Source organism: Myotis myotis, unplaced genomic scaffold (assembly GCF_014108235.1).
Source record: "Myotis myotis isolate mMyoMyo1 unplaced genomic scaffold, mMyoMyo1.p scaffold_m19_p_10, whole genome shotgun sequence".
Taxonomy (NCBI): Eukaryota; Metazoa; Chordata; class Mammalia; order Chiroptera; family Vespertilionidae; genus Myotis; species Myotis myotis.
The window spans coordinates 66,686,658-66,710,615 of NW_023416314.1; the positions used below are offsets into that span (position 1 = coordinate 66,686,658).

A 23,958-nucleotide genomic window follows, 5' to 3' on the forward strand; every position below is an offset into this window, starting at 1 on the left:
CCCCAGCTACGGCCCGGATCCCCCGACTCGCAGCTCACGCCCGCTGGGAGGCGACTCCACCTTCCGAGGGGAGGGGAGCGCCCCGCCCCGCCCCTCCCGCCCCGCCCTCGCCCGCCAGCCCCGCCCCCTCCCGCCAGCCCCGCCCCGCCGGCCGGCCCAGCAGGGCGCCGTCGCACCGCCCTGGCTGCGGATTGGCCCCGGCGGGCGCAGCGTCGATGCGGCGTGGTTTGAGGAGGCGGGGCTCTGACGTCTGCGTCGGTCCCGCCGGCGCTCATTGGTCCAGCTCAGGACGAATCGCCCCACCCCTCGCCGGCACCTCGCGCCGCGGAGGCCGACCTCGTGCCCCGCCTTCGCGGCCGCGGATTGGCCCGCGACGGGGCCCGTCAGTCGCGCTGGTGTCTGGGAAGGAGAGAAAATGGCGTCCGAGCCGAGCAAGACCGAGATCCAAACCCTTTTTAAGAGGCTTCGCGCAATTCCGACCAACAAGGTGCCTGAGCGGGAGGCGCGCGGGGTCTAGCGCCGGCCGAGAGGAACTCTCCCGGCTCCCCCGGGGCCCGAGGGAAGGAGAGGGGGCGGACGTGGGCAGTTTTCCTGGGTGTCAGTGCCCGGCCTCCGCTCGGGGTCCCTGATCATTCGCTCATCGCCTCCTCCATCCAGGCCTGTTTCGACTGTGGCGCCAAGAATCCGAGTTGGGCCAGCATCACGTACGGTGTTTTCTTGTGCATTGACTGCTCCGGGGTGCACCGCTCCCTGGGTGTCCATCTCAGCTTCATCAGGTGGGGTCTCCTTATGGCGGCTGTGTTTCTACCCGGCCAGGGCTGTGCGCTCAGCAGGGCAGAGTGGCGACCTGGACGGTCCTGAAGTCGGTGTTCAGAAACCTCCCGGCCGGGGTCCGGTAGCCTCCCACGGGAGGGCATCGCCTGCGTAGACCCCTGACCCCAGACAGTGCGTTTCCGCGTCTGGGTCAAACTCCCTTCTTTCCTGGCGGCCAAACTGGACTCTCCGGACGTTCGGTTTGGAGAAAAATTAGCTGCACTGCCCTTGTCGTTGCTGACGTATTGGTCGAGTACGTCTGAAGTGAGACCGGCCGTCCTCAAGTAGAAAGCCAGGTCCGAGCTTAGGGCCTGAGAATTCAACCGCCCTCTCTGATCTGGAAAATAATTAGCGCCCGTTTGACTCTGAGGCTGAGGAGCAGAGCTTTGGTGGGCAGGGAGGAGGGGAGGACATGGGGTGGCGGGGGGGCCGGGAGGGGCGGGTGCTGCCGCCCGAGACCACAGGCAGGCCGGGTCTGCAGGGAAGCGCCCCCGCGTCTGCTGGTGACACGCAGCCTTGCACACAGGTCCACAGAGTTGGATTCCAACTGGAGCTGGTTCCAGCTGAGGTGCATGCAGGTCGGCGGGAATGCCAATGCGGTAAAGCCCCTCCCCGCGATCCTCTCTGCCCTCATTCTCCCGCCCGGGACTAACCTGACCGTGACCCCGGAGGAGGCCCCCCAGTTTCTCTGTTCAGAGGATTCTTTGGGCTATGGCAGCGCTGTCCATGGCTCTCTAAGCGTGGAAATGGGTCACTGTTCCTCTCAGAGGGGCTTCAGATGGAAACTAAAGCGGACAGAGGTTCCCGGGGGAAGGCCGAGGGAGTTGGGGCCCCCAGCCATCTCGGTCTCGGCCTGGATGGGTGGAGGATGGGCACAGCGGGGACGGCATGCTGTCCTCAGGCGGGGTTGAGTGAGGGCTGGGCCTCGGTCCCTGTTTTCCTCAGGGATTCCTGAGTATCTTTACCTCCGTGAAGAACTTTACCTCCATTGTTTATACAGGATAACACCTCCTGTAACTGGGCTGTTAGAAGGGGCTGCTTTTTACTTTGCTCCGGGGAGAATCACCTGTAGCACGCTCTCCTCTCTTTATTCTCCAGACAGCTTTCTTCCGCCAACATGGATGCACAGCCAGTGATGCCAACACCAAGTATGATAGCCGAGCTGCCCGGATGTACCGGGAAAAGATCCGGCAGCTGGGAAGTGCAGCCCTGGCCAGGCATGGCACCGATGTGAGTGCCTGGTCCCGGGCTGGGGCGGTGTGATGAGGAGGGATATTCAGAGCCCTGTTTGAAGCGTGTCTGGTCCTTTCCAGCTCTGGATAGACAACATGAGTGGTGCTCCCCCCAGTCACTCTCCGGAGCGGAAGGATTCTGATTTCTTCATGGAACACACTCAAGTGAGTACCCACAAGGACTGTTTCCCGTGATGGCTGCTGACAGGTGGTGAACTGGCCAAGGCCGTCTGTGATCCTGGGCATGGCTCCCATTCGCCTTGGTGTGATACCTCAGACAGGCCCAGGTGCCTCCTCCTCCCGGAGTAGGTGTGCAGTGTGGCCCTCCTTAGGAACGACCCCTGTCTGTGGACGGGCGCTAGGGAGGAGGAGCAGCATCTTGAAGGCTCTAGCGGTGTGGGGAGCCTCCAGCAGCTTTTCCTGGACTCTTCCCCTGTCAGCGAGGCACTTGTGGCCGGGACAGTGAAAGGAACCTCCTCGGAAGCCCACCCTGGGCGGAGGTTCCCCCTCCCCTGGCGCCGGGGCTGATGTGAGACTCTGTCAGTTTGAATCCCAGCTCCTCTACTTGGCATTTCCAGGATGTGGCGAAGTCACTTAACCTGTCAAAACCCAGTCTTTGCAGTAGAGATGTAACTACTTTACAGGGTTTGTTGTGATAATTAAAGTTGTTGTATGTGAAAAGCTGTTAGACTTGTGCCTGGCACATGGTAAGTGCCTACTAGTTGTTAGTTGTTACTAAATTAGGGGTATGGGTCTGAGTAAATAGTGGAGTGGTGGAAGTGGCTGCTAGTTTCCTACTTCTTTCTTCCATAGTGAATAGCAACTATAATTGTACTCACTATCTGTCAGTCTCCTTTCCTCATGGGCTTGGAGTAGGGCCTGGTGTCCAGAAGATACTTGTAGGTTCTTTGTGCTCCCTGCATCTCATTGAGGTGTCTGTGATCTGGCTTCCTTTTCAGCCCCCTGCCTGGGATGTACCAGCCACCGACCCCGCAGAGCCCGAGCAGCCAGCCCTGTCTACAGAAAGCAGTGGATTGGCACGTGAGTTCAGCCCAGAGTCCAACCAGGAGCCCTGGTCCTGGCAAAGGCCTCTGAGTTGAGACATCTGGTCAAGGGAATAGGAGTAGGGAGTGTCCTATATCTCTGGGTGGGCTGGGATGCATTTTAATTCTTTGGAGAGAGTAATGGGCATTCCTTTATCTTTTGGTGGCCTCAGCTGAGGAAAGCCAGTGCCTCCTACTCTTGTCCCCTCATCTCCCTAAAGGGAAGTCACAGGAAGCTTTGAGCCTTATACCTAACTCCCACCATTGCATCCACAGAGCCGGAGCATGGCCCCAACACGGACCTGCTTGGCACCTCACCCAAAACTCTGGGTCAGTATGACAGTTGGTGGGGTGGGGTAACTGGGAGAGGCTCTTTTCAGATCTGCTCCTGCCTAGTCATATGGACTGAGGCCCCAGGACACTGAGCATCTTACCTCTCTGGACTGGGACTGGTGTTGAATTCATGGCTTCAACATCAACTGCAAGGGCTTGAGAGCCAGGCCTTTGAATTGATGAACCTGGGTGGGTTGGTGTGTAAGGCCTGGGTTGGCCTCCTGGTGTGGGGCTGGCTCTAGCCAAAGTGTGGAAAGGCCAGCTTGAGACTGGACATCTAACCCTGAGGTCTGAGGCAGGGTTGGCCTTCTGGTCCATTTCATGGGATGGGGGGACAGCTCTGAGCTGCTCAAGGCTGGAGGTGACATTGTCCTTTCTTAGCCAGGGAGGCCTTTCAGGTCTTTGCTACTCTTTAGTGTCCTTCTGGTTCAGGGTGAACAGTCCATTTGCTGACCTCGGTTTGTTCTGTTGACCTTTGGGGGTTGGGGCAGGAAGCCAGCAGGAGACTGTCAGACTGATCACATGAGAAGGCTGGCATGACTTGGTCTAAAGCAAGGCTCTGTAGAGGCCTCTGGGCTTGGGAAATACATGGAGGCTCTGGGTGGGCCCCTTGTTAGCCACAGTCTGTTTCTCTCCAGAGTCCATGTATCTGTCACCTAAAGGGGCCCTTCCTGCCAGAGGTAACCAACAGCCACTTGGGGAGCCTAGCCCCTTGCACGCAGCTCCCTGCTTTAGGAACTGAGGCTGATGTTTGGCATCTGCCCCCGCCTAGTGGTCCTCATATTTGTTCAGGGACTTTGTCTCTGCTGCTTCAGGTCTAGTTCTTGTCTCAATCTACTGGGAATCCCTTAATCTTGTCTGTCTTAGGCTTAGACTATCCTGACACCATTAATTGGAACTGGTGGTGGCAGCTTTGCCTTCCCTGCCCGAAGCTATTCTTTTTAGCAGCTCTTGCCAGGAAACTGCATGGTGTGGACTGAGCTGCTGCCTCTGACCTCCCTTTGTCTTCACTCATGCCTCACCTTGTTTCTCATGCAGAAATGAAAACCTCCCTCATTGGCAAGAAGAAGCCAGCAGCCACTAAGAAAGGGGTAGGTGGGGAGAGGCAGTATGGGAGAGTGGTCAGGAGCCAGAGTCAGCCTGCCTGGGTTCACCCCTTGGCCCTGCCAGTCACTGGTTATGTGACTTTGGCAAAGGTCCTCAACTTCTCAGAACCTTATCTGTGCAAGGGCTGTGAAGATGCCTATCTTCAAGGGGCTCCTGGAGGAGTCCGAGATTGTGCACACAGTGTGCTTGGGACATGCTGGTCTGGTAGACATCAGGCCCTGAGGCCTCTGCTGGGACTGTGTGAGTCACCTCAGGCCCAGCTCTAGCAGAGCCCCTGTTCTCCCTCTCGACCATGCTGACTGGACTCCTATTTTTTACCCTGGACTTTAAAAAGGAACCGTGTGGGTGTGCTAGAGTGCCTGGGAGGGAGCAGGGGACATTGTGGTTGGCAAGGCCCCCATCACATGATTCTCTTCCCAGCTGGGTGCCAAGAAAGGCCTAGGGGCCCAGAAGGTGAGCAGCCAGAGCTTCAGCGAGATTGAGCGGCAGGCCCAGGTGGCAGAGAAGCTCCGTGAGCAGCAGGTGGCTGATGCCAAGAAGCAGGCCGAGGAGTCCGTGTGAGTGTTTGCCAGAGGGGCCCTGGTTCCTGTGGGGTTGGGTGGGCAGGTGGGACAGGTCAGGATGGGTGCTGGCCTCTGACACGTTTATTTCCTCCAAGGGTTGCCTCCATGCGTCTGGCCTACCAGGAGCTCCAGATTGACCGCAAGAAGGAGGAGAAGCAGCTACAGAATCTGGAAGGGAAGAAGCGAGAGCAGGCAGAGAGGTTGGGCATGGGCTTGGTGTCGCGAAGGTGAGACTCAGCTCTGGGGTGCGGCATAGAAATTCCATTGTTCTCCCGGGAACCACTGCAGGTTCTTCCCAGCAGTTGGGGTTCTAGGCTTAGTCTTCCTTCGAGGCTGAGTAGATGGTTCTGTTTATTGTCTTAAGGCACCTAGTACAGTGCTCGGGACAGTAGGTGTGTGCTCATATTTGTCGAATGAATGAGACTCAGGATCAGGTGCTCTTTCAATAGATTCAAGAGACTGGGATAGTGGTGCTTTTTTTTTTTGTTTGTTTTGTTTTGTTTCTTTTTTTCCGTGTTTCTTAATGGGAGTGCTGATGGCACTTTAGGAGGGCGGGGGGCAGTTCTGTATTTTTCAAGAACTCTGAGAACTGCAGGGCTTTTAGCATCCCTGACCCTTGCCCACTAGGCCAGTGGTGCTGCCAGATACCAACACCTGGAAACAACCCCAGACACTCAAGTGTCCTCGGGTTGGACAGTAAGCTTTCTGTTTCGGGATGTTGTGTTGCTGTGGTTTCTTAAAAACAAGGGCTGCAAACCAGTTTTGGTATGCATTTTGTTTGCTCTCCAACTAAGAGTTAATATCTGGAGATTTCAGTAGTACTAGGTTTTTTATCTCTTAAAATTGGAAAGTCTGACAGCGCTGGGGCCAGCAATCCTGGCTACAGTCAGCTTATGCTGAGTGGTGGCTGCTCCTTGAGGGGGCGTGAGCTCCGCCATTGACCATATGGACTTAAACATAGCAGTCCTATGCACAAGGTATTGTGACCCCTTTTCACAGATGAGAGAATTGGCACTCGGAGCATTTAAGCAACTTGCCTGAAGCCCACAGATCTAGTAATTGACACCAATAGGTTTTGAACATAGAACTATTTGATTCCAAATTCAGTATATTTGGCCATCATGCTCTACTTCTCTGGAAGAAGATGATTTGTCAGAACATGTGCTGGTCGGGTTCCATGCTGGTTGGGTTCCAGTTATTCCCTTTCAGTCTGTGTGCTACTAGTGTAACACAGCTAATCAGGGAAACAAAATTGTAATCCCGAGAAGAACTTTAGGTCTCCTCCCCTGCCCTGTTTTGGTCACAAGAATTACTGGGTTAAAGGATATGAACAATTTTTCAGTTTTTTTTCCTCTTTGTAGTGCAAGAGAATCTTCTTTAAAGCCAGCCCACCCTATTTAAAGCCCTATTGCAAAATATTCACTCCTAATTGATATTTTTGTGTGAATTTATTTCAATGAAATTAATCCCTAAAAAGCCTGTGTGGAGCAGAGCACAGTAAAAAAGTGAGGCATCAAGAGTTGGTACTGCCTGCCCAGCTCTGCCTCTTCTCGCTGGAAACTGGACAGCAGACCCAGGTCTTAGACTCTGTACTTGTTAGTGCTCTCCTCTTCTTAAAAAAACAGGTGAGATAATTAAGAACTAATCCTTTGATACCATTAGGCTCATTTCCCTGGTTCTGGGGCATTTTTCTTCTTTTTTGTTTGCTTGTGTCCATCTTGGTGAAGGATGTGGCTCATAGTTCAGCAAGTCTGTTAGTACTGTCACTTGGTGCACATTATTAGTTGTTTGGCAGGGAACACTTACTCTGAAAAAACAAAGCAGGTGTAGAAAGTTAAGGGTGTGCTCTCCCTTTGAGCACAGTTCTGTGCACAGGTAGTGGGAGAAGGCTCTGGGTGTGAAGGAGAACCCACGCTTATGCCAGCAGCTGGGTCCCTTCTTGGGTGGTGACACGAGTGTTCACCACCGCTCTCACGCCCGGCTCTGCTTTCTCCGCAGCTCCGTCTCCCACTCGGTGCTGTCTGAGATGCAGGTGATTGAGCAGGAAACTCCAGTGAGTGCAAAATCCTCCCGCTCACAGTTGGACTTATTTGATGATGTTGGTACTTTCGCCTCTGGACCCCCAAAGTAAGACTTGTTGGGGTGAAAACTTGGCCATTATATTCCTCATCAGGTTCTCTGAGTCATTCCACTGTCTCCCTAGGTACAAGGACAACCCCTTTTCCTTGGGGGAAAGTTTTGCTTCCCGCTGGGATACAGATGCCACCTGGGGTATGGACAAGATGGAGGAGAAGGAGCCAGAAGTGACCATCTCAAGCATCCGGCCTATTTCAGAAAGGTGAGTGGTCTAGGGCAGCACTGTCCAGTAGAACTTTCCATGATGGAAGAGTTCTGTACCTGGACTGTGCGATGTTGTAGCCACTAGGTATGTGGCTACTGAGCCCTTAAAATGTGGCTAGTGTCACTAAGGAGCTACATTTTACATTTAAGTTTAAATAGTCACATGTGGCTAGTGGCTACGGGTCAGACAGTGCAGGAATCGGGCTTTGGTTTGAGCTGTGCTTATCGTCACGGAAGGTCGAGCAGCCTCTTGTTCAAGATCCATTTCTTTGGCAGGAGGGGTCTCTGATTTTATGCTTCAATCCTTACCTCCCAAGGGTTATGTGTCTTTGGCCCCATCTTATTTTATTTTCTTTTTTTAAATATATATATTTTATTGATTTTTTTACAGAGAGTAAGGGAGAAGGATAGAGAGTTAGAAACATCGATGAGAGAGAAACATCAATCAGCTGCCTCCTGCACACTTCCCACTGGGGGTGTGCCCGCAACCAAGGCACATGCCTCTGACTGGAATCGAACCTGGGACCCTTGAGTCCACAGGCCAACGCTCCATCCACTGAGCCAAATTGGTCAGGGCTTATTTTATTTTCTTAACAGTTTATTCCATCTTAATCTGGGCAGTATGTTTTATTAATAAATTATCTGCAATTCATCTCTTTGTAAAATGGGGACATAAGTAATGACTTCACAGGGCCACTGAAAGGATTAAATGTAATGAAACTTGAAACACCTATCCAGCATCTGTGCATGTCAGTGCTGAGTAGGAGTGACCATACACCTTGTCATCCACACTGGGATGCTTTTTGAGAGTAAGAGGGGGTGCTGTTAATAGTTATGCCAGGAGAGTAAGTATAAATCCAGGCCAACTGAAACATGGTCACCAGTGTCGGGCAGTTGTACCTAGGAGGAGAGTGGCAGTAGTGACATTAAGACACCCCTAGACCTTGACGAAGCTGTCGTGGTTGGGGCAGAAGCCTTGTCCCCTCCAGACCACACTTGCACGCCACCTAGTGGAGTTAAGAGCAGCTCTCTGTGCCTTGGCTTCAATGTGGAGAAGGGAGGGGCCTTATCCAGGGGAGAGGGCCCCTCAGTTCCAGAGCCAGTCAGATAGGGCCTTGGTAAGCACCCCCAGATTTGCCTCTGATCACAATGGGATAGTAACACCATCCCCTGACAGTAATGGGAAGGTTCAGAGATGGTGTTCCACATCCACTCTCAGAGTCACAAACCGGAAGGAAGTGGAGAGCCGGAGCTCAGGCCTCGAGTCCAGTGAAGCACGTCAGAAATTCGCAGGAGCCAAAGCCATCTCCTCTGACATGTTCTTTGGGCGGGAGGTGGATACTGAGGTGAGTAGAGTTGTCCACCCTGAGGCTAGAGGCAGCGGGTAGAAGCAAGACCTTCCTCCCTGTCACTAGTTTGGGCTTTAGCACTAGGGTGGCTGGCCTGTATGAGTTCTTGGGACTTCGGCAAAAAGATCCCCAGCCTTTTCTTCACCACAGTATGAAGCCAGGTCTCGGCTACAGCAGCTCTCGGGCAGTAGTGCCATCAGCTCTTCAGACCTCTTTGGGGACATGGATGGAGCTCATGGAACAGGTAGGGACCAGAGGTGTGGGTACCAAGTGAGTCCTGTGAGTAGAGGGGGAAGGGCTTCCTGCAGGCCTTGGGGTCACCCCTTTCCTTGCTTTTACAGGCAACGTATCTCTGGGGAATGTGCTCCCCACAGCTGACATTGCCCAGTTTAAGCAGGGTGTCAAGTCTGTGGCCGGGAAGATGGCAGTGCTGGCCAATGGTGTGATGAATTCTTTGCAGGTGAGGCGGGGCTCCTTGACTTGGAGTGGGAGAGGCCTGAAGAGTAGTGCTGGAGGCTGGCCTTCACCACATCCGGACACTGCCGCCGGGTAGCCCCTCAGCCTGAGGGAGAGCTTTTCCTTTTCCTGGAGGGCAGCTGCACTGATTTCCCCCGTCTTATCACCTGCACTACTTTCTCCTTTCTCAGCTTCTGTGAGATTGGGCAGGGCTTCCCCCTTGGGATCTGGCCACAGCCCCTTTCCCGAGTCACAAAAAATAAAACAATCTCTGCCATGGTGAGATTGGTGCCCGTTTCCCCCACACCCCCAGTCCCAGTCCTGTCCGGTGTGCTGCGGGAGGGTGTGCGTGCTGGGTTGGAGGTGCTGACTTAGTTTTTTCTTCCCCCATTTCCAGGATCGCTATGGTTCCTACTGACCCAAACTCCATGGCGCAGGCATATGGTGGTGACAGCAGCAAAAACCTCATGATTACCAGGCCAGGGCTGCTTGCCTTGTGGTTGGGGAGGAATTGTTACTTTATGTGTGGTATGAGTGGGGTGGCCTTTGAGGACCTCTGGTGAGGGGATGGGCAGAACCAGCCCTTGGCCTCTGCCTATAGATGGAGCCCTTTTTCCTTCTCCCTCACACCCTCTCTCCTGTGTGCTAGGTTATTGTCCTTCAGTCCTGCTCCCAAAGCTGCTGCTCACTTGTCCTGCCATGCTGGGAGGGAGGGAGGGCATCTCCTCAGGATGGCTTATTCTGGGCCCAGCCCTTCTCTGATAGGGAAAGGGAGAAGTTTAAGGCTTTTTGGCTGGCTCTAGGATCCTTCCAGGTTGTCTGGGGGTTTGGTCCCTGACCTCTGGAACCGGCGGGGACGTCTAGGAAGAGTTCTGCTATAGACCAGCCCCCAGAGGAGGGAGGCTCTGGACTTGCTGCTGCTGTTGCTGCTGCATTGGCCTCTTCTGGGCCCCAGGAGAGGGCAAGGGAGACGAAGGACCTTCGTCTGGGCCTTACTAAGGGCTAGAAACTTGACCCGGTACCTAAAGGTGTCATTTGGGATCAGACTGGAGGCCAGAGTGATGATCTGTCCCACCACCCCTTTCTATAGTGGTCTTTGGGAAGGTTACTTTTCCTGGGTGTGTTGGAGTCCTTTATTGTCCACGTGGACTACAGGACCCGTCCCCTCGAGACTCTGTTCTTTTCCCCGCTTGGTGGCCGTGGCGAGTCTCATCTGCACTGTGGTGTCCTGCTTTGGATGCAGAGGACGTGGAGATGGAAGCAGGCTGCTGGGGCTCAGCTTTCTTCCTCTACATCATCCTGGGCTTAGGGGGGCCTGGACAGCACCCCACCAGTGAGAGCACGAGGTGCCTACAGAGCTGTAAGCCTCGCCCCCTGGTCACTGGGCCATGCACTGTATCATTCTTGGTGCCATCTTCCCTTGCCATGCTGGCAGTGTAGGCCCACTGCACCCTCTGTGGGTTGAGGGTAAGGCTCCCAAGCAACATAGACCACTTCCCACCACCCTCTCCCCCAAAGGGACTGGAGTTTCTTTCTGGACTGTTTGTATTGAAACATAGTGGTGTCAAATAAAGCCCCAGCAGGGCCCTGGGCCCGTTGGTCTGAGTGAAGTGGTGTCCTCGCTGGATCCTGCCCCCCTGCCCAATGCAGGCCCCTCGCCTCACTGTCTGGGCTCCCACCGATATGGGTAGGGCGTCCGTGCCGAAGCTGAGGGCACTTTCTCCAGGGCCTCCAGCTTGTCTCTTCTCTGAAAGCCAAAGGCCCCTGGCTTCTCGGCCCTGTGCTGCCTCGAGGTCCGGTGCAGCCTCGACCTCACCACCCTGTTGCACGCGGAGGAAAGAGCTGGTGTTAGTTGGCCCCGGGGCTGGGGGCAGGCGAGCACCCTCAGCAGCCTTGCACCTCATCCCAACAGTAGGCTTGATGAGGTGTTTCTCAGTGGAGTTTAATAAAATATACAAACCTTAATGGAATCCTTTTAAATCCAGGAAGAAAGGATGTGTGTGTATAAGCCCCTGGTTTAGTAACCCTCTTCCCCTATAGGGGCTCTCAGAACATCTCTACCATCTTAGGGGTCCGCAGAGTAGTTAAACCACTAGTCTGGAAGATGGATTGTTAGAAGGGATGGGTGGAGGGAGCAATGGGATCTCTACTAAGCCAGTGACTTCCAAACCATGGATCCGGGACTTTCAGCTTTGGAACGGTTTGGAGTGTTCATAATCACAGACTTGTGCCCCACCCCAAGCTGGAGTTGAGTAATTTGCATTGTAAACAAACTCCCCAGGTGATTCCCATGCATACAGGACTTTCCAGATGCTTTTAACTAGTTGAAGGCTGGATATGGTTGTGGGCCTGGAGAGCTCTCACGGTCCTAGAGCTTCCGTAGCTCTGGATCCTCTAGTCCTTGGCCCTACCGGGCTTTAGGGGCCAGTTCCTGTTAACTCCAGGGAGGTTACAGTATGTGCCAGGAAAATGTGTGCGCTCAGTCGTGGAACCTTTGGCTTCGGTTCAGAGGAGGCATCCTGCTCTGCTCGGTGCCCTGGGTGGGTTTTGCTTTCTGGAGGACCCCTGCCCTCCTTCAGCCTTGGCTGGAGGATTGTACTCCTCAGGCCTGTGTCCACAGCTGCATCCCCACTGCCCTAACCCTGAGCAGGTGCTTGGCAAATGTTTAATGAAACTCTGGCTAGAAGGCTCTGCAGTGCTGACCCTTGGTGGCCAGGGCCTTTAACATTATGGGAACCTGGCCTTGAACCCTCAGAGCATGTTCCCTGGAGACCCATTCCGGCTAGGAGAACCTTTCCTTTGAAAGGCTGTCATGGGCAAGAGGTAAGCCCCTCTGTTCATTATCTGAGGGAGTTCTCCAGGCTGAGTGGTCCTCTGGCCGCCACCTCCTGGAAAAGCTGAGATGCTGGCACCAAAACTCCAAAATCACCCCTTTCCTTCACCCCCCTCCTTCAGTCTAGTGAGTTTAGACTCACCACTTAGCAGACACAAGGGACTTTATTCATTTCATGTTTAGCTAATTGACAAAGGAGGCTTGAAGCAGTGTTTGAAAGTGAAATGGTCTTGCCCACCCTTCGTCCCATCATGCTAGTGGCTCTTTCTCCAGTAGAAGGCCACTGTGATCCTGTCCTCCCATACTGGCATCACCGGTGCCACCCCTGACCATGCAAGGCCCTGTGTGGCTATTCATGGTCTTCTCCTTTCCTGGAGTTGCTGTGAGATGAACCTTCTATGGGGCCAAGTCCCTTCCTGGTGACCTCAGTTCAATCTGCCATTAGCTTGGCGCCTGGGACAGGGAGAGTAAGCTAACTTTCTTGAATCACTGCTTGGGTTGGCTGATATCAGAACCCCTGGCAGGTCTTGGACTGGGGCTGTTATTTGGCCTTTCCACCAGCAGAGGGCAGCATGGCACATGGACAGGAGGAGTTGGGTGGGAGTAGGAGTTGGGTACAGGGTGTTGTAGGCAGGACCCTTCAGACTCCTTAAATCTCGGACTCGTCTGTCTCTTCAGTGGAGCCATCGCTCTCTGCATCCACTTTGCGGGCGTGATGGAGGGGTCTCCAGGAAAAGCCAGCCCGGTGAGGGGTCCGGGAAGGCAGGCAGCTGGCCTCTGGACTGGCACTGACTGAGTTGACCAGGTCTGGGATCTGGGCCAGCCTGAAGAAGGAAAGAAGCCCAGAGGGCAGCAAGGTGCCTCCTGTCCAGAGACCAGGACCTCCACACACTTGCATTTGGATGAAACCAAGGGCTATATCCCCAAGGGATTCAAGGGGACGATACCTCAGGCCTCTGTTGGCCCCTAAGCTCTTCCCTGACTGATGGGGATGTTATAGATGAGCACTATGACCCACAATGGGGCACTGCCATGTCTGATTGAGGTTTGCCCCCATAAGGGGGCAGCACCTTCCCACCTGACACTTACAGACGGTCCAGTTCCTCATCCATGGCTGGGTCATGCATCAGGTCCCCTTTGTCAGGCAAAGCTCCTAGGAAATAATGGGGGGAGAGGGGGTCATAAAACTCAATCAGACTCCTGTCAGATGCCACTGTGCCCCCACCTTCATATCTGCTGATCTACAATCTGGGAAAGAGCTTTACAGAGAAGTTTAAGAGGACTGCTATCAGGGCAGGGAATCTTGGGTACTGATGGATAAATTTAATGTTTATAATGTTTAATAGCCCTGCTGCCTACCTCCCCCTCCCTCCCCCCCCCACCGGGGCAGTGACTACAGCTAAGGAGACATCCCCAAACCTCAGGTCACTGCACAAATAGTGATCCCCTTCCAAGACGAGATGGTGGGTTGTGAGCTGGCCTTCTTCGAGGCCCCCCAGTATTTGGCTAAAAAGCCAGGGATACAGGATATGGCTCAGGCTAACCACAAAGACCAGAAATTAGATTTGTGCCCCCAAATGAGGGTGACCCCACTTTGAAGACTGGTAAAAAAGGTTGCCTCAGCTCCTCCAGGGGGGTTCCCACGGGTCAGGAGCAGACCAAACTGGCATGGCCGGAGCCAGCTGGAGAGCTGTCCCATCTTTGCTGTCACCCATTGCTCTCAGCTGGTTTCCTCAGCTATAAACCAGGGGAAACAATTCTTTGACCTTGGGGAAAGGTGAGAAGAGAGTCTTGGATGCTCTCCAGAGCTGGGAAGGAAGGTGGAGCTAAAGTTTGCAGATAAAAGGACTCTCACCAGCAAATTGTTTAGGGAAAAGAGCTCATTGGTAGAACCCAGATCTGGCAATTAACAATGCTGGTCTATAGAAAGCCTCAATCTTAAAATTACCTACCTGGCTCCAGTTCAATTCCCATCTTTGCCAAAGCCTTTTCACATGATGCCTCCTGGTCCCTTTTGCTCTAAGTGGTTTTCAAACTATGTCCCCCAGAGCCCTCTCTCATTTTGTGGTGTGGTGGGTGCCTTGACGACCAAGGGAACAAACAGGCTGAGCCCTGGGTGCAGCCAGAACTCCAGATCGCTCTCATGCCCGGGAGAAACAGGTGAGGGCAGAGACTACATGCTTCTTCCCATCTCCCACTCCACCAGCATTAGTGCTCCGTGGAAGTGGTTGACTGAATGACTGTCCTTTTTAAAGGCCCTAGAAATAGCGAGGGCATGTGGTTGGTCCAAGCTGTGATGCAGATGCTCCTTAGCTTTCCCTTTTCCTTCCCAGTGGCTGTGACTGGTGGAGGGTCTGGGAGGATGGTCTGTTACCCAGGAGTGTGAAAGAGGCCTAAGCAAACCCCCACCAGTCACTTCCAGCTGGTGGCCTTGGCCACCAACCTCACTGGGCTGAGGTGTCCCCAGACCTGTGCATGCCCCAAGCACTGACTCAGAATAATGGCTGTCAGGTGGCATCATGGCTGAGTGGGCCCTCAGTCAGTATTTACAGAGCACCCTAGCAGGATCTAGATTGTTTAAGATCTAAAGCATCTAGCCCAGTATTGGCCTACTGTGGCTGGCATTTAACGGATGTTAAATTTCCTTCCCTTGACCCTGTCCCCTCAACTGGCAGAAGGAAGGGGAATTCGGAGTGGAGTGTCTCTTTGGGACTCAGGAATGGGGGATTCCCAGCACACCGGGGTCCTCTCAGAGAGAGACAAATAAAAACCCCTTGCCCGGCTGGCATGGCTCAGGGGTTGAATGTCGACCTAGGAAGCAGGAGGTCATGGTTCAATTCCTGGTCAGGGCACATGCCAGGGTTGTGCGCTTGATCCCCAGTAGGGGGTGTGCAGGAGGCAGCTGATCAATGATTCTCATCATTGATGCTTCTATCTCTCCCTCTCTCTAAAAATTAATAAAAATATATTAAAAAAATAAAAATATATTTTTAAAAAAAGAACCCCTCAAGCTCTGCTGAATGGTGACCTGGAGGGCAAAGGGTGTGGGAGAGGAGCAGGGGAGGGGGGGAGGGGGGAGGGGAGTGTTGAGAAGGCCAGCCAGTGACAATAAAATGGTGGCCAGAAAAGACTGGGCCAGTGCAGGCCCCTCCCCTCCGTTTGCTCTTTTTCAAATGAATCAGATTCTTTTCCTCACTGGGAAAAGGCCTCCCCAGATACACCTTTGCCCTTGATATGTAATCATCCAGTGCTCCTGAGTAAACAGCGTTATGTCTGCCAGGCCTCTCCCTAAATAGAACTGGGGGTTCTCTGGGGAGAACTGGGCTGCATGGAGGGGTCTTCATGTTGGGGCAGGGCTGCGGGCAGGGAAGGCCGTCCCTCCCCATGGGAGTGCGAGAGGTCTGGGAGGGCACAGTCTTGTGTTGTGCATATCCTGGCTTCCTGGGCCTCAGAGTCTGGCCCTGAGAAGTCAAGGCAGAGGTGGTGATGCCCCTCCTCCTGGGACCAGTCGGCCAGTGGGGGCCAGTTCCTCTGGGGCTTTGTACTGTGCGGCCACAAGAGGCTGTGGCCACAGCCAGCGCTGGCTTACCTAGGGCTTGGCTGATTCCACGATGCTTGGAGAGAGCCACAAGGAACCCGTAGAAGGTCAGTCTCTGAACGTTGCTTAGGACCTCTTTGACAAGTGCTGGGGGTGGGCAGCTGGAAGAGGGAATACATGCCGGATTCAAAGACGAGCCAGTCTGTGTGGCATCCCTTCATCCACACCTTCAGGCTTGGGAAGGGCCTGAGTGTCCTGGGGCCCCTAGGACCCTGGGGGAGCCTGGCAGATGGCCAGGAGCAGGGAGTAAGGCCTTGACTGTGAACATGAAGGTCATGTCACCATTTGGTGCTTTTACTGGGAGCCGGGGCGGGGGCGGTGGGGGGAGTGGGAAGGGGATGGAGACATTGCAATAGGTAACAACAGCCTCTTCTAGAAAGAAACCAAAAGTGGCTGTGCTGTCTCCAGGGGACTGTGAACCACACAGGACAGCTTTGCCCTCCCTTCCTGTACCGTGAATTTGTTACACAGCGCATATGTTTCCTTCTCTCTAAAACGTCAAGGCCAGTCTACGTCCCAGGAAGAGAAGGGGGCCAGGCTGGTCGTCTGCGGTGGCCTTGCCCAAATGAAAGCAGACCTCCCTAAGAGAGCGCCTGGTCGGGGGGCAGATGGCACGGTTCTAACTTACACTGTGCCCATCAGGACCCTAGAAGCCCTGGACCAACGGAACAGCCTGATGGAGGTCTGTCCCAGGGCCAGTGGCCCACATTCCCTGGCACCCACCAGTGGTGGTGGGGGTGTCTACGTGGACATTTCTACCTGTACTTGTGCCGGTCACACAGGCTCTCCAGGCGCTGGTAGAAGAGCGATGCCTCGACCCCCTCCAGCATGCTGGCCTCACCCAAGACGGGCCGCTGGCGGTGCTGCCCACTGGACGATGTTGGCACAATCACTGTGTTGGGGTTCTTGCCTGACAGTAGGTCCTGGTAGATGGCAGCCACACTCTCCAGGAATTCTGGGTACCGTGGAAGAAGGAGACACAGGTCAGGCAGGGAGGACATCCTTCATCCTGTCACTGTGTCCCCTTCTGTTAGCTCCACGTGAGTGTCAGTGCTCAGGGCATGGCGTGACCACCACACTCAGGCGAGGTGACACTCATGTGTGTTCAGTTCAAATGTCCCCTCTTCTGGGCACCAGGTGAGGTTCCCCCATCACATACTCACACACCCTGTGTTCCTCGTAGCATTGTCAGTGATGAGTTTTCTGAGTAATTGCTTGTGGACTCTGTCTCCTTGCTGGCACGGGAGCTCCTCAAACAAAGGCAGGCACCATACATGCCTTGTCAACCCCCTATCCTGGCACCTGGCTCTGGGCCTGGCATATATTGAATGGCTGTAAATGTTTTTGTGAAAAGTGAAGGTGTGCATGCTCCCACTGGTAAGCCCCACCTTCTGAGGCCACCTGCCTCTGTGACTCAAGAATGCACCTTGGAATACCAGCATGGGAGAGAAAGCCCGCAAGCTGTGAATTTTTTCAACATTTGAAACTGGTTTTGAATTTTAGTAATCAAGCCGTCGTCAGTGAGCAGTGACTGACGCACGCGCTGTGCAGTCGTGATGCTGGGCCCACGCTGCTGCGAGAAGAGGGCCTGGCAGGTGGCGAGGGAAAGGCTCTCACAAGCATGGCTGCTCCTTCCCCCTCCAGGGCCCAAGAGCTTTAGAAAAATGGGGAGTAAATGCCTGGAGCTGCGAAGAGCAGGTGGGGAGACCCCAGGCTCCAGGCCCTGCCTGACAATGTGACGCCGAGTGAGGCCAGGGCTGGCTGGGGCCACCCGTTGGCAGGAAGGCCATGTCCAGGCTCCAAAGACAGCCTTCTGTTTACTGGAAGAGCTCGTTTTAAATAAGTTTGCTTATGGGCATAGTCAGCAATTTCTAAACCCAACGTTCCATTTGATGTTGTGTGTGAGCTGCTGTGCATTTGTATTTGTTGGTCTATTTTCATTCCACCTGATTCCAGAAGGGATTTAAGGGCACAGCTGGTGCGTCTGGGGAGCAGGTGGGACCCAGGACTGGTTTGCACTTACTTAAAGCTGGGTGGGAACTTGTGTGCCCACACATAGGGGTCAGGGCCCCGGGGTGGTGCTGCATGGCCATGGTTCAGCGAGTGCCTGAGAGCGCCAGCTGGGAGTGAGCCCTCTGTCCAAGTGTGGGCTCCAGCACTTCGTAGCTCTGCAGCTTTGGCTACTTGCCTCTGTGAGCTTGGCTCTTCAAGGACCTAGCTCTCAGGGCTGTTGTAAGGGTTAAAGTCCTTAGTGCTATGTCCGGCACAGTGAGTTTTTTATAAGCAGTGAATTTATCAGGTATTGTCACTATGGTGTGTGTTGTTGTCATTGTCATTTTCAGCAATGTCATTGCACTGCTGACTGAGGTGTCTGTGTCTTGAGGACGCTGAGAAAGCAGGTTTTGCATAGTGACTCCTGTTACCCCCCGCGACGAGAACTAGCCATCCTGTAGTGACCGGGGTGAAGCACACCACGAAGGAAGCGCGGCACAGAAATGGGCACGCGATGGAGTCATGGAGTGGGCAGCCGGGCGGGAGAGGGAGAGGAGGTCTGACGGGGCCACAGGGGTCCTGGGAGACTCTCACCTGAGTAGTAAAACTGGATCTGGAAGGCCAAGAGGAAATCTGAAAAAGACATCAAGCAGTCCATGGCATCATCCATGAGCACAATCCTGAGGGGGAAAGAGAGAGAAATGTGAGTGTGTGTGTATGTGTGTGTGTGTGAGAGAGAGAGAGAGCGCCATTCCTGGGGTCTAGTCTCCCTTGGGGTAGCAAGACGTTGGGAGAGGGCTCCCCAAAACAAGCTCCTCCCAATCACCTCACTTCTTCATCAGTTGGGCTCTGCTACCAAACTAAGCTGACCACACTACCAAGGGCAGGCTCCCCGTTCAGTCTCCGTGGCACCAGCTAGTGGATGGGGCCTGAGAAGGGAAGGGGGGCAGGGGGCGGGCAGCCAGGAGAGGGTGCGATTGTACTGCAGCCAAGATTTCTTTTCATATACTTGAGCAGTAAATCCTTTCATCCTGCAGTGAGGACCGTTTAGTCAGAATAAATACAGCTGATTGGAAAAGGCAAAAGGAACAGCCAAGAGGTTTAAAGGGGTCTTGGCAAGTGGTGCTGAGATTTAATAAGCTCCCCAGGGCCGGAGAGCTCCAGAACCTCCATCCGGGGACACGGAGGGCAGACAAGGGAAGCGGGCCCAGAGTTGCTGGGGACTCTGCACTTGAGAGGGTCAGAGCACAACCTGTCTCCTGACAGGGTGGCCACTGCTCCTGTTTGCTGTCCTCTCACAGGTGGACCCTCTCCTGGTGTTTCCTCTCTGTAGTTCCTCCCACTGCACACCCCCTTCCCAGGGAAAAAACCACGTGACTATTAAGGGCTCAGACCCAGGCCATATTCATACTCTGCTCAGGCCCCAGCAGAGAGAGGACAGGAAAGGAAGGATATGAGCACTCGCTGGGCTCCTTCCATGTGCCAGGCAGGGTGCCAAACTCATCTACTGAAAGGGACCTGGGACCCCAATCTGTTTCTGACTGGGCCCCTCTGGCTTTATTTTTACAGTAAAAAAGTTTTATTTTGATCTCTTGTGTATTTTTGTTTGTTTAAAATGTACTTTTATTGATTTCAGAGAGGAAGGGAGAGGGGGAGAGAGATGAAAACATCAATGAGAGAGAATCACTGATCAGCTGCCACCTGCACACCCTCTACTGGGGACTGAACTCGAAACCTGGGCATGTGCCCTGACCAGAAATTGATCCTCGACCTTCTGCTTCATAGGTTGATGCTCAACCACTGAGCCACACTGATCGAGCTCTCGTGTATTTTTCTAAATCTCTCTGGACCTCCCACTGTCAGCGGGTCCCTAAACTGGCATCTGCATCAGCTGCAGAGGGAGCCAGCACTGCTGACCTCGGGGAAGGGGCTTTAGAGAGAAGATAATGTGAGGGTGCCCCTGGAGTCTTTTAAGGCAGGTGGTTCTGGTTTCAGATCTCCCTGAAGAGTGAAAATGGTTCCTACACCTAGTCTGTAGTTGTAGTAATGATCACAATAGAAACCGGTATCCCACTTACTTCATGGCAGGCACTGAGTCATTAAATCTTATCCCACAACAGTGAGGTAGGTGGTCATCATTTCCACTTTACAGTGAACAGACTAAGTCTCAGAGAAGTTCACCTGCTAAGTCACAAAGCTGGTGAGTTTGCTCGACGCCACAGGCCGCGCACTTTCCATTAGCTCACACTGCCTCTTTCACATGGAGTATAAACACTAACCTTTACTTCTTAGTTCCTGCGGCTAAGTTGTCTTCTTTCTTTTCACCTACATGTGAAGGCCAAACTGTTTTTCATGTATCTCTTCGGGAAGAAAAACATTGCCCAACCACCAGAGTTGAACATTCAAATTCTAGCTGGGAAAAATGCAAGGCCAGAAGGTGGGAAGAAGCAATGCTGCTGATGGCCACAGGAGGGCACCCTGGTCCCTCCATCAGTGGCTTCTGGGACAAGTCCTGAGCCATAGCCAAGCAGTCACCCCATTTCTCATAAGCTGTGGATAACCCAGGCACGCAAAAAGGAACAGAGAGGGCACAAAGCCCAGATTCCAACTGGATGAGGAGGGAGAGGCAAGAGAGGTAGAGAGAGGGCCGGTAGGGCGGACGGGTCGGCGGAGACTCCCACACTACGGAGGAAGGGTGAGCTCTCCCAGAATGCTCAGGGAGGAAGAACCACCAGCACCTCAGAGCTTCCCCTCCCAGGCTCAGCGGAGAAGAAAGGTCCCAGAGGAGGCAGCGTGTGACCTTTCCTTCCTGCCCTGCTCCCAGGACAGCTGAGGACCCGAACGGCCTGCAGTTAATGACTAAGGAAGAGCGCAGGCTGGGAACATCGCAGCAGGAAACCGCGGAGGGGAGCCAAAGCCTCTGAAGACGCCCCTTGGCCTCTCTTGTTTATCATCAACCTGGACCCAGGGCTCCTGTTTATAGCACTGACCTCTGTTTACTACTTCCTACTTCATCCGTTGGTTCATTTATTTATATTGTAATACAATTCAAATACCGCAAGATTCACCCTTTGAAAGTATACATTGCGTTTTAGTACATTCACAAAGTTGTGCGGCCATCACCACGGTCTCACTCCAGAAGGGGTCGTTCTCGCCAACCAGCATGCACCGGGATAAGCCCTGCCCCACCCGGCTTCTAAGGCAGTTCCACAGCATCTTCCTCCCGCAGCCTCAGACGGGACTAGAAGCTGCAAACGGCCTGCCCTTCCAGCCCAGAACTGGCATGAAGCTTCTGTCAGGGACTGTTCTCGACCGCAACATTAGCACTCTCTTTTAAGATGGGCAGCTGGGGAGGAACAAGAGCACAGCTGGCAGAGGCAGGAGACCCACCGGGTAATGGTGGCAGTCTCTCTGAGCGGGAAGGGGTCTTGGCCCTTGCTCCTTGGTGGCTGAAACAGCAGTCAGGCGGGACCAGCAGGCTAACTGGGAAGGTGACAGTGGCAGGGTGTTTCTTTCTGAGGGACCTGTGGCTGGGTCCCAGCAGCATGTGTGAAAGGGATGAAGGGGTTTTCTTCTCTCTTTTTTATATTTTTACTAGAGGCCCAGTGCACAAAATTGGCACATGGGTAGGGTCCCTAGGCCTGGCCGGCGATCAGGACTGATCGGGGCCTTCTGGCTGCTGGCTACGGCCTTCCTTCCCCAGCTGCTGGCTGGGGCCTTCCTTCATTCCGCCCCACCCCCTGGTGGTCAGCGCACATCATAGTGAGCGATTGAACTCCCGGTCTCCCGGTCGAACTCCTGTGGGGACAATTTGCATATTAGGCTTTTATGTGTATAGATTGATTTCAGAGAGGAAGAGAGAGGGAGAAAGAAACATCAATGTTGAGAGAGAATCATTGATTGGCTGCCTCCTGCACTCTCCACGCTGGGGATTGAGCCTACAACCGGGCATGTGCCCTTGACTGCCTGCAATCAAACCACGGACCCTTCGGTCCGCAGGCCAATGCTCTATCCACTGAGCCAAACCTGCTAGGGCTGAAGGGTTTTTCTTGATTGCAAGCAGTGAGACTGGCTGCCAGAAAAGCCAACTGGATCTCAGCTTTTATTAACAGCAATACCACTCATTACCCTGCTCAGCCAGAAGCCTGGGAGTCCTGGAAACTCCCTGTCTTGCCCACCCACATCTATCAGTCAATCAGTCCTGTCAGTCCTACCCCTGACATTTCTCTAGCTTCCTCCACGGCCACCGTCTGACGCCCACCGCCACCTCTTTTTCCTGGACAACTGGATGACCTCCCTCCCTGTTTCCTGCGATCATTCTTGCCTCCTTCTAATTGAGTATCCAGTGCTCGCTTTGGCAGCACATATACTAATTGAGTATCCATACTGGGGTGAGAAAGATCTTTTTAAAGACACAAATTTGACCATTTTACAACTGTTTAAAAATCTTCATGGGCTTTCCATTGCCCTTAGAACAGAGTTCCCCATTCTTCTCCACATGTTCTCCCCTCGGCCTCCCTCTCCTCTCCAGGCTCCTGAGGTCACTGGCAGTGACCTCACTACCCTCCAGGGGCACTGATCCTTCATTCTTCCCAGTGCTCCTCCTTCCTCAGGCCCTTCAGATCAGCCAGGGCCTCCACCTATAATGCTCCCCACCCTCCAGGCCCCTCCCCTCACCTACCTGCCGCCTGCCCATTCTTCAGGTTGCAGCCTACACAGCACCTCTCTGGGGGACCTTCCTTATGCCCGACTAGGGTAGGCCTCCCCAGCTCTTTGCTACCTCCTCACTGTTCACCAGGTGACACTGCTGTCTCTGTCGCTTGGCTCCAGAACGGCACAGGGTACATAGCAGTCATTCAGCAAATATTTGTTGAATGAAGGCAAGCATGAAAAAATGAGTAAGAGGCCATAGAACCCTTTCTTCTCCCCTGGCCAGGTGACACCTGGACACTATATCCAGCTGTGGACAGTCCAGTCCATTTAGGAGGAATGAACTAGCGTCTGCAGACCACGGTATCAGACAATGACTGCACTGAGACCCTGTGCTTGGGAGAGAAGGAGGAGGAGTGAGGGCTGAGACCTGACCTGTGAAGGGCTGCCTCTGAGGGGGTTTGGCTCTAGAAGACTTTTTAAGCCTCTCAGCTCTGGGATTGTGGCTGCTTTGTGGAGTGAGCTTCTTGTTGCTGGAGAAATTCAAGCAGAAGCCTGACAAGGTTGCACTCCTCACAAGTATGAAAGAGCTTCTGCGGCTCACAGTGTCGTCCCCAGTGCAGACAGAACTGACAGCGGCTCCTGTTAGTGCTGGTTCTGCTGGGGAAGAGGCCGCTGTCTGGAGGGCTGGCGGCAGAGGGGTCTGAGAGGCTCACAGACACATCATAAGCTGTGCTGTCCATCTCCACATCAGTGCTCTGACCCATGAAGGTCCTGGGCATCTGGCACTGGGTCTTGGCAGACTGTGGGGAAAGCAGGAGGAGCTCTACAGGCCTGTCTTGGCCTTCGGGACACGGACCCCTATTCCAGACAGTGAGCTCCTTCCCCTGAACTTGAACTTGTCCCCAGCCCCGAGGTCTCCAGAAGGAATCTCTTGGAGAGGAGCTCATCCACATGTGCTGTTTTCCAGTTGATGGCAGTTGGCTCAACACCCCTTCCTGCCAGAGGCCTTCAGCTAACGTGCCAGCTGCTGCTGACACCTGGAGGAGCCGGCCGCCCCTGCTTTGAAGTGGAGCCAATGGAGAGCTGTTGCCAACAGAAGTCTGTGCAAATCTGGGTGCAGAGGGATCTTTGCAGGCCATGCCTCCGGGCCAGAGAGAGGGGCTGTGGGGGAGAAGTGAAGGCACTGAGGTGCAGGCTGGCGCCGAGCACAGCCATGCGCAGGGTGGAGTCCAGCGCAGGCGACCAGAACGGAGAAAGAGCACTTGGCAGGGTCCAAGCTAATCCTGGGGGCTGACTTCCAGCAGCTGGGATGGGCTGGCTGGGAGGTAAATGAGTGTCAAGGAAGCAAACAGCTTTAGTCTGAACTTCCTGACTTGCCAACGTCCTATTCGCCCCCAAGGCTCAGTGTTCCTGGTCTAGTGGCTCGAGCTGCACCCATTTTCCTGGGGTTCTGGGTTTGCGGCCCTGGGGTCAAATCCCAGCTCCAGCACTCACTGGCCAAATTACTTCTCTCTGAGCCTGGGTTTCCTCATGTGTAAAGAGGAGATAACCATGATTTCTGTTTCACAGGAATTTTGTGAAGCATCAGTATGATGCTGCACTGCACTTAGTGTACAATGAGCATTCAAAACAAGTGTATTCCAGCC

The 23,958-nt window shown here is 53.9% G+C and overlaps 2 protein-coding genes across 7 annotated transcripts in view; one reads left to right on the plus strand and one right to left on the minus strand.

The window, feature by feature from the left end:
* Positions 1-329: 329 nt before the first annotated feature.
* On the plus strand, positions 330-10,846 carry ARFGAP2 (ADP ribosylation factor GTPase activating protein 2). Of its 4 annotated transcripts, none has more exons than XM_036326000.1 (16): positions 330-487; positions 658-776; positions 1,340-1,412; positions 1,912-2,043; positions 2,127-2,210; positions 3,005-3,086; positions 3,365-3,418; positions 4,460-4,512; positions 4,949-5,085; positions 5,187-5,318; positions 7,090-7,218; positions 7,295-7,429; positions 8,609-8,777; positions 8,931-9,024; positions 9,122-9,240; positions 9,634-10,846. In XM_036326000.1, exons 1-16 carry the CDS (start codon positions 416-418, stop codon positions 9,652-9,654), a joined length of 1,605 nt encoding a protein of 534 aa, XP_036181893.1. In that variant the 5' UTR covers positions 330-415; the 3' UTR covers positions 9,655-10,846. The 4 variants fall into 4 exon arrangements, with proteins under 4 accessions (XP_036181893.1, XP_036181894.1, XP_036181896.1 ...); XM_036326001.1 differs by having other exon boundaries at positions 8,651-8,777; XM_036326003.1 differs by lacking the exon at positions 5,187-5,318.
* The window catches only part of CUNH11orf49 (chromosome unknown C11orf49 homolog), a 149,539-nt gene continuing 135,355 nt past the window's right edge, over positions 9,775-23,958 (minus strand). Inside the window, exons 5-9 of one of the 3 annotated variants that reach the window (XM_036326005.1) lie at positions 18,254-18,339; positions 16,427-16,622; positions 15,659-15,768; positions 13,159-13,222; positions 9,775-11,056 (exon numbers count right to left, since the gene is read on the minus strand). In XM_036326005.1, coding sequence (XP_036181898.1) covers positions 10,897-11,056; positions 13,159-13,222; positions 15,659-15,768; positions 16,427-16,622; positions 18,254-18,339 — 616 coding nt within the window. In that variant the 3' untranslated portion in view covers positions 9,775-10,896. Of the gene's footprint in view, positions 11,057-11,500; positions 12,894-13,158; positions 13,223-15,658; positions 15,769-16,426; positions 16,623-18,253; positions 18,340-23,958 lie in introns of those variants that run through there. The other 2 variants (XM_036326006.1, XM_036326004.1) reach the window with 2 other exon arrangements.

Coding starts and splice junctions, on each gene's coding strand:
- ARFGAP2 (XM_036326000.1), top strand. CDS start 416: ATGGCGTCCGAGCCGAGCAAGACCGAGATCCAAACCCTTTTTAAGAGG. Junction 1,413..1,911: donor TCGGCGGGAATGCCAATGCG/GTAAAGCCCCTC, acceptor TTTATTCTCCAG/ACAGCTTTCTTCCGCCAACA. Junction 9,025..9,121: donor GGATGGAGCTCATGGAACAG/GTAGGGACCAGA, acceptor TTGCTTTTACAG/GCAACGTATCTCTGGGGAAT.